At 58.7% G+C, this 13,564-nt stretch overlaps 1 protein-coding gene across 1 annotated transcript in view; it reads right to left on the bottom strand.

Moving 5' to 3' along the window:
• The window catches only part of LRP5 (LDL receptor related protein 5), a 98,485-nt gene extending 86,158 nt beyond the window's left edge, over positions 1–12,327 (bottom strand). Inside the window, exon 1 of the mRNA XM_047691076.1 lies at positions 12,107–12,327. Within this exon, the coding sequence (XP_047547032.1) occupies positions 12,107–12,170 (64 nt within the window). The 5' untranslated portion in view covers positions 12,171–12,327. The remainder of the gene's footprint in view (positions 1–12,106) is intronic.
• Between the last annotated feature and the right edge of the window lie 1,237 nt (positions 12,328–13,564).

The following is a 13,564-nucleotide window of genomic DNA, read 5'->3' as shown; positions in this document are numbered from 1 at the left end:
CCTGAGGACCCCTCACGGGGACCCGTGGGCCCTAAGTGTGGAGCTCCACATCTCCCACGACAGGGCCCAATATTCCTGTTGCACACGGAGCGGGGAGTGCCGGGGTGGGGGGAGGGAGGTCCTGCCCCCCCACCACGGGCTCACTCTCCAAACCCAGGTCAGCACCCTGAGCCTCTTTGGGGACCACGGAAACGTGGCCAGCCTCCCTGCCTGCAGGGCTACTGTAAAGGTCGCGGCCGTGGAAAACCGGCCTGCCAGGCAGCAGACAGCAAACACCGCAGGGAGGGAGGTCACCGTGCTCTCCCGAGAGGGCATGAGCCATGCCGAAGAAGCCGGGGTCCAGACAGCACAGGGTGGGGGGTGGCCTCCCCTCACGGCCTCTCCTCCAGGGCAGTCCCTGCTGGCCGAGGGTCGGAGCATTCTAGTCCCGTCCCTGGCCCAGCCTGGGCTGACCATGAGGACAGGGCCATGGCCTGCCTGTGTTCGCCCTGTTCCCAGGGCCTAGTTCTGGGCCAGGCACACAGGAGCACCTGCTAGGGGCTTAGATTACTCTCGGGCTAGAGGCAACAGGAAGTCAGGAAAGCCAGCCCCGGCTGTAGAGGGGACAGGCAGGTCCCACCTGGGCTCAAGGTCAGAGGGCAGGTGCAGAGGGAGGGGCAGGAGCTCAGGGCCGCTAGGCCTGCGCCCCTCCTGCGGGCTGTGGCAGTGGGAGACCCGGTCTGGCACACGGGCTAGAAAGCAGCCTTTCTCACCAACTACGGAGTGCCTACTGGGCACAGGGCCCCCGTCTGCCACCCAGAGCAAAGGCACTGACTGTCCACATCCCAGGGCGGGGAAGTCAGATGGAGCAGGGAGCTCGCCCGAGGGTGAAGACGTGGTGCCCGGGCTCCCTCCTCTGCCTTCAGCGGGGAACTGAGGGGGCAGGAAGGCTGACCAAGACGAGGGGACCAGGGACAACGGCTGGAGCCAGGTGGCCGAGCCACTGCAGAGGACACCCTGCCCCCAGCCCAGGACGAACACAGACAACAGGGCAAGGAAAGCGGGGTCCCTAACAACTTCCTCTGAGGAGGGACAGGCAGGGGACATGCTGGCAACACCCTAAAAATCGATGCCAGCAAATCCAGATGAAGAAATGAAACCCAAAGCACCCCCAGCCACGCCTCTGACAGAGCAAAGATCCCAGGAAGCATCGCCATCCCCGACGGACACGCACCAGCTCCCCCAGCCCTGGGGCGTCCAGAGCCCAGGCCTGCCGGGCCGCACCAAGATGAGGAAGCAAATTCAGTGCCGAGGGACCAGGCTCGACACGGACGTTCACGCGGCCCAGCGCCCCACCTTCCCATGAGTCTGAGCTCAGCTGGTTCCCTCCCAGCCACCACTCAGCTGGAGATGAACCTGACTCCCGATCCCCCGAGGGCCCTCTCCCTGGAGAACAACAATTATGATTGTAATAATAACCCTAATAGCTAATAATTATTGAGCACTCACCGGGAGCCAGCCCCGTGTCAAGCACTCTGCAGCCTCGATGCATCCTCGGGCGACGATTACCACCCCCCGACACGTAAGGAAACTGAGGCCCAGAGGAGCCAACTCACTTGCCCAAGGCCGCAGAGCTGAGAGCAGAGCCAGGAACATGGGACGGGCCGGAACAGGTGGCGGAGGCCTGCACTGCCTGGGGTCCCGGGCTCCCTGCTGGGATCCCTCTGGCAGCCCGCTCAGCTGCTCAGAGAGAACCTGGGGGAGGTGGCAGGGAAGGAGGCTGGGGTGCAGCATGTCCTCAGTCCAGGGGTACCCAAGACTCTGCTGGGGGGCCAGCCCGAGTGGTGGGCAGCTGCTGGACGCGAACACCCACCATGCCTTGTGTGCGACAGTGGGGTGCCCTTGCCAAGTACTCACTGGTGACCCAACTGGCCTTTGGGACTACAGGCAGGCAAGAAGAAATGAGGCCCACCTGTCTTCTTCACACCCGCAAAGAGTGGAACGGGGGCACTTTAACCAAAAGTTAAAATGAGGACCTCATGGACTGTGGACAGGAGCGCGTTCCCAACTCTGCCTTCCCATCTGCTTCTGTGTCCCGCTCTGCTACACGACCTAGTGCAACACAGGAAAACCCCAAACCTCTCCCGCCCAGATCCCAGCCATCTGGGAGAGACCTTCCTCCCTTACTGTGGTGACAGATCAGGGATCCCAGGCCCAGAGACCCTGGGCACTCTGTCTCGCAGGCCCACGGTCAGGCAGGACCCTAACAGGATCTCTGGGCCTACGTGATGGGAGCACCACCTCTGGTCCCATTCTACCCTGATGGGGCTGGGGCCCCGGCAAGTCCTTGCTCCCTGGAGACATCTCAAGAACCAGGCCACGCAGGGATGCAGGAGCCCAGCAGGAGGGATGCTTTGCGGTGGTGGGGAAGGGGGTGTTTCGGAGCAGGTCCTTCTGGATCCTCCCAGGTAGAGCAGAGCAAGGGGACTACTAGGGCCCAGGGCCCACCTCGTGGCCAGACCTGCCTGGATCCTGGAATGTTTCCACTTCACCCACCAAATCGCTTACTCCTGGCCCAGGTCTGCGGCCCAAGGGACCACGGAGGCGCTTCTGGTGCAGAAAAAGCTGAACAAAGACCCTCTGTGAGGGCAAAGGAACCCGAGACTGTTTCCAGCGCCCGAGCTTCAAGACCTTGCGGAGCTGCGACCGGCTGCACGGGCCATGTGCAAGGCCAAATCAATAAGCAGAAAAGGTTAATACTTAGTAAGGGCCCTTTCCCTGAAAGGAGACAATCTTTTCAAACCAAGGGAAAATGTTTTCGAGACTAGAAATGGTAGCCCAGCAGACGAAAACTGCTCTTTCGCTTTAAGGGGTCCCCCCCACGCTCCCCAGAAGAAGGTGGGGACTACAGGAAAATGACCAGAGCCTCCGAGGGCCCTTCTGCTCCCTCTGCTGCGGCCCCCTGGGAGCAACAAAGACAGGGACCTCCCCGAGCTGCAGAGGGCCCACTCTGCATCCTCCCGGGGGATGGGGCGCTCTGTGCCCACCCCGGCAGGTTGGGGGCCCAGGCAAAGGGTGACATGCTTCAGGGCTATTCTGCTCAACAGAGGCAAGGCCAGGTGGTCACCTGCTGTGTGGGGAAAGGCAAGGCTAGGGCCACAGCTGGCACCGAGATGACCAGGCCCATGCTCCTCTCAGGCCAGTGGTGCCCACACAGTCCCTGGTGCCGGGGCCACTCCCTGGCAGGGCTGGGGAACCAGCCCCTCGGCCCTCGTGAGCCAATACTTAACCCGCCCATGGGACAGGAGAACTCTGGGCAAACACAGATGACACGGGGACAGCCAGCACGACCCCCCCACAGTGGGTAGTAGTTCATGGACACGGGACTCCATGATTAAGTGTGTCCAGGATGCAGCAGGTTTCTTGAAGTAAAACAGCTAATTTGTAGTGCGTCCTCTCAGAGGCCGTGCCTCAAGGATACGGGTTTCTGGGGTGCCTGGGGGGCTCAGGGGGGTTAAGCCTCTGCCTTCACCTCAGGTCATGATCTCAGGGTCCTGGGATCGAGCCCCGCATCGGGCTCTCTGCTCAGCAGGGAGCCTGCTTCCCTCTCTCTCTGCCTGCCTCTCTGTCTACTTGTGATCTCTGTCTGTCAAATAAATAAATAAAATCTTGGTGAAAAAAAAAAAGGAATACAGGTTTCTGGTGGCAGAGTGGGTCCCACACTCAGTCCCACTCGGCCCCACAAGGCTTCTGCTATGTAGGACTGGTGTTCTATAATCCGGGGAACACAGCAGCACTGGATGCCACGATGGGGGTGGGAGTTTACCACGCTGTCGATCTAAGGATGTGTAAGATTTGCTCCCTGGACAGATGAGGCCTTAGGAAGCCTCGGGATAGCCACTGGGCATCTCCCCCACGCCAGACAGCAGGTGGAATGACAAGCATGAAGGCAGTCTCTGTCCCCAAGGCCCTCTCAGCCTGGGTGGGCCACGGAAGGTTCTAGACTCTAGAGGAGATGGACCTGTCTAGAGAAGTGCTCAGCCCAGGGAGCACAGGAGAGGGCTAAAGCCAGCCTAGGGGCCGCACAGAATACCAGGCCCAAAAGTTCCCACTTCAGATGTTGGGAAACTGGTGTCATTTTCTGAGAAGGGGAAGGACATGATGAAACGAGTTTTGGGAAAACGTAATCTGGCCAGAGTGAAAGGTAAACGGGTCGGGGTGGGGGGGAGGTTCTAGAAGACCAGCTGGTGGAGTCCCCCACTCCAAGGGTGAGAACTGAGGGGACCGACAGATGAGGCCTCGGAGCCGAAGAAGTGGGGGCAAGGGGGTGGTAAGGAAAGGAGAACCCGGGCTTTCCAACATGCAGGAGGGAACAGAGCCCAGGCCTGCATCGCAGGGCAGAGGGAGAACAGGTGTCAGGGTCGGCTCCGCGCGCTCCAGCCTCAGTAAGGAGGAATCTGGAGGTGGGGAGAGACAGTGGACACTCCGTCAGGCTCTTTCTGGAACTGATGTTCTGGAGAAAGTTCAGAGAAACGGCCTTCCCCCCAAAAAAACAACTTGCAAACACAGCTTGCTCTGAGGCCACCCCACGCTCCCACCGCGGAGAAGGCCAGCTCCTCCCAGGGCCCACTCTGGGGTGGCAGCTGCTGCGCGGGGACAGGCTAGAAAGCACCCAGGCCCCCGGCTGACATGTTCTGGCCAGGGCCACGTGCTCGGGTGGCCTTTAATGCCTGGTTGAGCAATTCCCTAAGACTTCTACTCTAGGCGGGTACAACCTCCCCACTGGGCTAATAAGGGGGTGCAAGCCAGGTAAGAAATTAAAGTCAGTTCACATTTTGTTCTGGAATGAACTCGGGGAGGGGAGCGGTAATTGAGGCGGTAATTATATTCGCCTTCGGGCTCACGCTGGAATTAGTTGCAGCAGAGCTGGTCGCCCGAGCAAACGCTGGTGTGAGCCCCGAAACGGGGGTGCGGTGGGCGATCCAGCACACATGTCACCTCTAAACCACTCCACGCAAGAGGAAGCAAAAATATGAAGGCTGGCTCCTTCGTGGCGGAAGATGAATTTACTTCCAGAGCCAGAGGCCAGCTTGCTTGCCGGAGAGCACGTCTGAAGTCCGGCCCTCTGACACCTGTTGAATGTGGCCATTTACGGTCTCCGGATCAGGAGATCAAAGGATGCAACCTGATCGGCTCACTGTGAAGTTTATCACGAAGGAATAAATGTTCAAGAACAGTCAACACAATTTTTTGAAGACAACGAAGGGGGAGTGTTACACTCAGTCTCAAAATTCGCCACGATGCTACCGAGGTTCTAACCGCATACTGGTGAAGACACCCACAGGCCACGGAGCAGAACAGAAGGCGCCAGGACACGCAGCCACGCCATCCGTGAACACTGCACACGAAATAGTGAGTGGTAGTTTACCTAAATGGGGGATAGGCTGGGCCTTTCCGTCAAGGTGCTGGCAACACACATCAGGGACAGATCAGATCCCTACCTCACACCGTAGACCTCCCCCAAATCAGTGAAAATAATGTCTGAATACAGAGTACAAAACACTAACAGCCCTGCAAGAAAATAAAGGAAAGATGTTTATAATCTGGCGGGAGAGAAATAAAGCACAAAACCCAGAAACCGCAAGGTTTAATGCCTTTATGGTAATGAATTGCCAGAAATAAGGATGAAAGACTAACTTCAGATCAGAAGAAGAATGTGGAACACATTTCATAGAGCCCCTGTCCATGCCAAAGAAACAGCTCCTACAAATCAATAAGGAAAAGATAATCAACTCGACAGAGAAACGGGTTCGGGACAACAGTAGACGATTTACAGAAAAATACATACAAATGGTTAAATGGCCAAGAAGCCAGTCAAGAGGGATGCGCCAATCAAAATATGTTATAGTTTTTAAACAAACCGATTTAAGAAAAATGGAATCTGGTCACTGCCAGCTGCGGCAAGGGCACGGGAAAGCACATACCTTCACAGATGCCCAGCAGGGTTTGAACCGCTGTGGCCTCTTTGGAGGAATTGGTCAGTATCGTTACCAGCTTCCAAGTGGATATACTCTGGGACAAGGAACATATCCTACAGATATGCCCGTGCACAAATGCACAGATATGAGTGAACAAGGGGGTCACTGCCGCACGCCATGATTGTAATAGCACTTAAGCATTTAAGTATTTCTACCTATCCGTAGAAGCAAATGGCCAACAAGTACGTGCAAAAAAAAAAAAAAAAAAAAAAAAGGCAAAGCAAAGCAAAGAGGCGTTGAGCAGGATGTGGAGAGACTGGAGGTCTCCCCTTACACGGGGCAGCTGCTGAACAGCACAGACTGATGGGTCCTCAAAAAAAAAAAAAAATCCAACACAGAACTACCATGTGGCCCAGCAGTCCCACTCCCAGGCACGTGCCCCAAAGTGAAGGCAGGGACCCAGAGAGATGCTCGCACACCCAGGTTCTCAGCAGCAGCCAGAGCGGTAAGAGCCCCGGGAGCCACCAGCAGGCGCGTGGGCAATCAGAACGTGCGCTGTCTACACGGGGAGAGAGGATTCGGCCACAAGAGGTAATGGAGTTCTGCCACACGCTACGGCTCGGATGAACCGGAAACATCAGGCTAGATGAGATCAGCCAGCCACTGAAGGACAAACGCCGTACGAGTCCACGAAGAGGAGGCAGGGAGAACGGGCAGATTCGCAGCCACGGGAAACCAGGAGGGGGGTGAACGGGAGCTGTGGAGAGCGACGACGGGGGCGTGACGGCTCAGGGACACAGTTTCTGTTTCAGGCAATAAAAAAAAATTGTGGAAGTAGGGAAGCTTGGGTGGCTCAGTCAGCTAAGCATCTGCCTTCAGCTCAGGGCATGATCCCGGGGTCCTGGGATCCAGCCCCACAGTGGGAGGGGGCCCTCTCAGCGGGGAGTCTGCTTGTCCCTCCCCTCTGCCTGCCATTCCCCCTGCTAGTGCTCCCTCTTATTCTCTCAGTCAAATAAATTAATCAAATCTTTAAAAAAAAAAAAAAAAAAAAGGAAACTGAGGTTCGTGGAAGAGAAGTGCACCCCGGACCCCACGGGGAGGCTGTCAGGGGCCCAGGGTGCGTGCACCGCTCGTGCTGGCTCCTTCCAGCCGGAGGAGCCTTACCAGATGCTCAGGGGGCGCATGAGACCCCAAAAAGGCTAAAAACTACTTTCCTCCCTGAGCGAATCTTGCTTACTTTTAAGCACTAGAAAACTGCAATGAGGCAAACTGAAAGCGCTGAATTAAATACCAACCAATAAAGCAAATAAGAAAATACCCACAAAGCACAGTATGCCCCCCCACCGCAACAGGTTATCACCACGATAACCTCCCCCGGGGGGAGAGGGGTCCACAGCAAGAGAGACCCCAAGCAAGAAGGACACAGTGGACATGACTCTGAGCACGAACTCCATCTGGACCTGAGGTTCCAGCACACACAGCGCCGTGAGGGGGGCACTACCCTGGCAGGCCAAGGGTGGGGCCCATAGAGGGTTAACTGGCCCCACCAGGTGGGCAAGGCTGGCCTGGAAGCCGCACAGGAGCTGGGGCTGCTCAGGGCTTGGGAGGGGCGGAACGGATGTGCACGAGGGCGCCGCGTGGCTTTGGGGAACAGGACACCCTTCCTCACCAGGGAAGGGTCAGCAGCCAGGTCTGTTCCTGGTTGGAGCTCTAGACAGGTTCAAGGCTAACAGGCACCCAAGGGGGACAAGCCAGCGCCAAACCTCCCAACAGGTCTCAGCACTCCTGGCCCTCCACTGGGGAAGACGTTCTCCAACTTGACTCTGACCGTGCCCTTCAGCACTCTGAAAAGATAACCTGAACACCTAGGGCAGGACCCCTTGGGTGTCCCTCCCACTGAACCCGGTCTTGGGGGAAGAGCCTCCTGGTCCCTCCTCCTGGACACTGGCTCACTGAACCCCAGAAGCCAGACCCCACGCCCCACTTTTGGATGACGAACGTGAGGCCAGGAGCTAGCAAACTGCTCCCCTGAGAAAGCAGAGACCAGATCGGAGCCACAGGCAGGACCCGGGGGGTTGGCTCCTGGCCAGACAGGCAGCTGCCTCAACAGGTCAGCGCTGGGACCCACACTGTCCCCAGGACAGCCCCCCAGCAGGCCTAAGTGTGTCGGCGAACCAGGGACACAGCCTCTGGCTCCCATCAGAGCCTCCCCGCGCTGAGAGCGTCTTAAGCGACGGTCCAAGAAATGGCATAAGCCACAACTGCTCAGTGTCTCTTGGGGTTGTGGCAATACTGAACACGGAGCGAAGCCCACCTCCCGGCATCCCTCCCCCTGGAGGCCAGCACCGGCCCTCGGCTTGTCCCCAGCCTCGGCCACCAGCTCTCAAGTCTCCGAACTGAGATGCAGATCTAAGGACAAATCTGTTTGCTCCCAGCCCAGCTTCCAACAGCTCCACCGTTGCAGACCCCACTCGGACAGCAGGGCCCGCAGCTCGTACCTGCGGACCGGGCCCCAACTGAGGCCAATCCACAGACGGGTGAGTGGACCAGCGAAATGCACTCTGACCAGACAACGAGTACTGCTCTGCACACAATGGAGCAGGGACATATGCTACAGCATGATTGAACCTCGAAAACACGGGGGCTCAGTGACACAAGTGACAGAAGCCACCAGACACCAACGGCCTACGTCTCATGTGACTACACGCATAGAAATGTCCAGAACAGCAAACCCCGTTGAGCCAGAAAGCGGGCTGCTGGCAGGGGAACGGGAAGCTCTTGTTCAATGGGTGTGGGGTTTTATTTTGGGGAGACAGAAATGTCTGTCACTAGATTGAGTGGGTGGCGATAGAGTACAGTGAAAGTACTCAACGCCGCAAACTGTATCCTTTCGAAAGGTTCATTTTAGATTATGTGATTTTCACCTCAATTAAAAAAAAAAATCAATTCATCACCTTTCACCTAGGAGAGGCCTGACGACTCCAGCCTACATTTCCTATCCTGTTTCTAGTCCTGACTAAATTCTTCCAGAAGCTTCCATTGTCCTGACTAAATTCTTCCAGAAGCTTCCATTGCCTTCCGGAGCACATCACGACTCTGCACGATCTGACCACGCGGTCGTTGAGGCCAAGACTCTGGGACTGTGAGGGAGAGACCCCGGAACCTCCTGCTCCCACAGCTGCACGAGCGGCTTCCGTGTGCCTGTCTTCGCATCGACACAGAGCGCCCTGACAGCCTCATCCGCCACCGCCATTCTGTCCCCACGCTTCGTTCGGAATCAGGGGCCAAAGAGTCACAGCAGCAAGGACAAGAGCTGACGGAGTGCCAGGCAGGCGTTAACTCACCAAGTGAGTGGTAGGAAGTACTATTAACCCATTTTGCAGAAGAGAAAACTGAAGCCCACAGGGTGAGCTTGGCCGGCCGAGCTCCTCCACGCAGCAAGCACCCCGGCTGACGTCAGCCCATGGTACTCGGGCTCTGTCCCCACTGCTCATGACCTCAGGAGCCCCCACCAGGGTTGCAGCAATCAATGAGTCAGGACACTGGACTAGATATCCAAGGTCGCGTGCGGAAGAAAAATCCAGATTGTGTAAAAAGCACTTTTGGACCTCAATGCACTGGACACAGAACAGCTTAAGTCAGTCAGCCAAAGTCAAATAGCTCCCGAGCAGGGAAACCCAGGCTGGGCTGACCCCAGAGTCGCCATCCTCAGCCCAGGCTGTGGGGTCAAGCAGCCATGCTGAGTCCTCCTCACCTGACTGAACCCCCTACCCCCCCACCCCTCCCCCCACAGCAGTGTGCAAATTCTGCTAAATGCCTGAGCGGTGATACAGTGCGGCTGAAATTAAATGGGTTCCAAATGCGACAGGATCTCCACAGCAAATGTGGGATCATAGGGGCTGACGGGGTAAATTCTTGGATTTGAACAGGGAGGGTTAAAAACACGTGGGCCATGCTTTGAAAAACGGTGGGGGGGGGGACCGCTCTCAGTGGACGCCACACAGCATTCAGCCACACAGCATTCAGTCATGAACTCAGCACCCACCTGCTGGGCCCTTCCAGTGGGCATCTGCAGGAACCACCCTGGGTAGGGGGGCGGGGGGGGGGCGGTCCTGGACAGGTGGTCCCGTAGCAAGTGCTGTGGGGCCAGAGAGAGGGGAGAGGTCTGTGCCTGAGGAGCTGGAAAAGGCCATTCCCAGCGCCGGGACCACTAAAACAAAGGCATTTCCGTGGGCTCACAGCTTTAAATTGCAACAGGAAGCAATCAGGAAAAATAATTAGCTAAAAGCTTACTGGCTCCACTCCGGACCACGGCGTAAATCTGACACAGAAATCAGGGGCACCAGCAAGCACAGTCGAAGCAGTTGTGCAGAAGGAATCCTCCCTCTCCTTCCATTTTAGGACTGGGTTGCCACATTGGCCCGTGCCGTTGACATGCTTCCTAATGTTAAAATAATCAGCTCTATTTTTGCCTCCTACACGACTGAACTCCACAGATGGGATTCCTTCTCCTTAGGGCCTCGAACCACGAAATGACAGGCATTCGACTCCAGCAACGTCACCCCAAAAGGTACAGGAAATCCAAAACAGCAGCAAAGTGAAAAGCAACACAGCCTGCTGAGAAACCCCACCTTTAAAACAAACATCTTCCAAAAAAAAAAAAAACAAAAACCTTTTGCCTCCGTGATCCAGGCATTTCCGGAAAGAAAAGAAGCAGCGTTGGCCTGAACTACCCAGATAGTGTTTTGTCGTCACCTTGTTTTGCTAGTATCAGACAAGGCCAAGAAATGTAAACACACTCCCCAGGGAGATAAATTTGGGGTGAACCCGCCAGCATTCTGGAGGCTTGGACTGGGAGGCAATGGGACCTGGGGAAACTATCCCCTCCATGCCCCCCCAAACCTCAGTGAAGAGGCCACAGCACTGGGAATGCGACCACAGCGCCTGGCCGGGACACCTCCCGGCAATGTCCCACACTGGAAATATTCAGGGAGACAGCTGTTTGCCTTAAAGAGGCCCAGACAAAGGGACCTGAGCCACCCACCACCGTCACCACCAGCACCACCTCCAAAAATCTGCTCCTAGCAGCAGAACAGCAGCCCAGGGAGCCCAGGGCTCTGTGGCCCTGTCCAGTTTGGCCAGCCACACTCCAGAAAAACAAAACACTCACATCCGAATAGAATGATTTAGGTAGCAAGAGATTTGCTTCAAAACCACATGGCAATCTCCAAATTAAAAGAACATGTGTAGCGTTTCACAGCGCGCTTAGGTTTCCTGAGTCCTCCTGACCTCAACTCCACCCCTTGGGACACACCAAAAGTTGGAGAGAAAGGTCCCCAGCCCTCGATCTCCCAAAGGATGTGCACAAGGGAGGGCACCAGCGCGCCTCTCGACCACGCCGGGCTCTGCGACCACGTCACCCCGCGCGGCGGCCCCACGAGGCCCCCCCTGGCGTGGACACCGGCCCGGTGCCACCGCGAGGTGCTGGGTGGGAGCGGGGGGCCCGGCGGCGAGACGGGTCCTCTGGGCACCTGGCAGGTGTCGGTCCGCTAGGAAGGCTAGGAAGCCGACAGCCTCGCAGACGGCAGGGGGCCGCGCAACAGGCCAGGCCGCCGGTGCCCGATCTGAGAACTTTCTCCGCAACTTAAATCAGTTCTCGGGGCTGGCAGGCCGGCCGGCCGCGCGGCCATCGGAAACGGGCTCGAGGAGGAGTCCCCGACGCAGGGCGGCGAGGCCTGTCTCTGGGCCGAAAGTCCCCGCGCTGCGCCGGCCCGCGGCCCGGGGTCCCCACGGTCCCAGCGCGGCCTCTCCCGGCCGGCCACACGCGGCCGCACTCCGGAGCGCGCCCCGGGCCGCGGGCAGGTGAGGACCCGCCCGCGCCGCACCTGGCGGGGTCGGCGCCGCCCGCGCGCTCTCCTTGCCGGCCCGGGGCGCGGGACGGGGCCCGGCCTTCCAGGGAGGGGCCCGGGCGGGCGAGACAAAGGGCCCGCGCGCGGTCACCCCCCCCCCCACCCCCGGGACGGCGGCGGGCGGGGGGAGCGGCGGGCGCCCGCGGCGCGCGCCCCAACTCGCCCCCAACTTGAAAGTCGCTTCCGCGCGCCGCGCACTTGGCCGCCGGGCCATTGTCCCCGCGGAAGGCGCCCACCTACCCGCGGCGGGGGCCAGGCTGCAGCAGAGCGCGAGCAGCAGCAGCCGCGGCGGCGCCGCCTCCATGTTGTCCGGGGCCGGACGGGCCCGCGCGCGCTCACTCGGGCTCCATGGCGCGGCGGCGGCGGCGGCGGCGGCGGCTCCTCGCGCGGCTCCTCGCGCGGCTCCCGGCGCCTGCCGCCTCCCCTCCTCGGGCGCCGCCGACCAGGACGGCGGGGGAGGAGGGAGGAGGCGCGGGAGCGGAAGCCGTGCCGCGTCTCCGCCCCCGCGCCGCCGCGCCCTCCCGCGGGCGCCCCCCGGAGCCGGCCCGCGGCCCTCCCCGCGCCCCCGCCTCCCTGGGGGGCTCCCGGGGGAAGCGGGGGCGCGGGGTCGGAGCTGGCTTGACGGCCCGCGGGGGAGGGGGGCTCCGGGGCTGATCGAGTCCCGGAAGCAGGTGTGTCACCTGTAGAGCGGCAAGGACCCGGCTTTTGCCGGCGGGGAAACTGAGGCACAGGGGGCGGGGCGTGGGAAGGGGGGCACACCGCGGGGCAATTCCTCGGTGGGAAGCCCGGAGCCAGGTGTGTGCACTTTCCCGCGACCGCAGCCACCCTGTCAGGGTCCGGTCGCTCGGGGCGGCCCCAAGACACCTGCTCTCACCGGTGAGGGCGCCCGGGAGGGCCGATGAGGATGACCGCGAGTCGGTCAGGGGCAGGGACAGAGGTGGATGATGAACAGAGGCAGACCGGAGCTGCCAGGCTGAGAGTGGGGGTGAGCTTGAGGTTAATTTTTTTTAACTAAATATATACCTTCTATGCTAGTTACAGTACACGAGCCCTGAGCAGTAGACACGCTGTTCTTCCAAATGCGCTTCTAGACCAGCTGAGGCAGAGAGCCCCTCGAGGATGTCAGACCTCACCTCTGGCTCATAAAGCAAGCATGGAACCGAGCACCCCCCTTCCTCCCGGCTCTGCGCCCAACGGAGCAGGCAGCCCCGCTCTGAACCCTCAGGACACAGGAGGGCCTGGGAGGGGGCAAAGCACTGGCTCTGGAACTGGTGGACCCAAGGTCAAACCCTGGCTCTGCTGCTTCCTAGAACAGGGTGTGCCCTTGGGCAGATCTAAATATAACCTCTGGGGTAATCTTTTCTCTCTTATAAAATAGGTATAGGGATGCCTGCCTCGTCTTTTCTCTCTTATAAAATAGGTATAGGGATGCCTGCCTCCAGGTGCCAGAGAGCCAGCTGTAACTCACACGAGCAACCCCATACCCCAGGATATGCACTTGACGCCCGCTTGAATCTTCGTGTATTTGGGACAGCTTTACAAAGCCAGTGGTCAGGCAGAAGTCTCTGTCCTCCTGGGGCTTATGTTCTAGAGAGGGAGACAAAAAAAAAAAAAAAAAAAAAAAAAAACAAGAGACAGATTAATTTAAGACAGAAAAACAAAAACACCGTGAACAGACTACAAGGGAGGCCATGAAAA

The sequence above is a fragment of the Lutra lutra genome, chromosome 10 (assembly GCF_902655055.1).
Source record: "Lutra lutra chromosome 10, mLutLut1.2, whole genome shotgun sequence".
Taxonomy (NCBI): domain Eukaryota; kingdom Metazoa; phylum Chordata; class Mammalia; order Carnivora; family Mustelidae; genus Lutra; species Lutra lutra.
The sequence above is the reverse complement of the archived record's forward strand: the minus strand, read 5'-3'. Positions and strand labels throughout refer to the sequence as shown.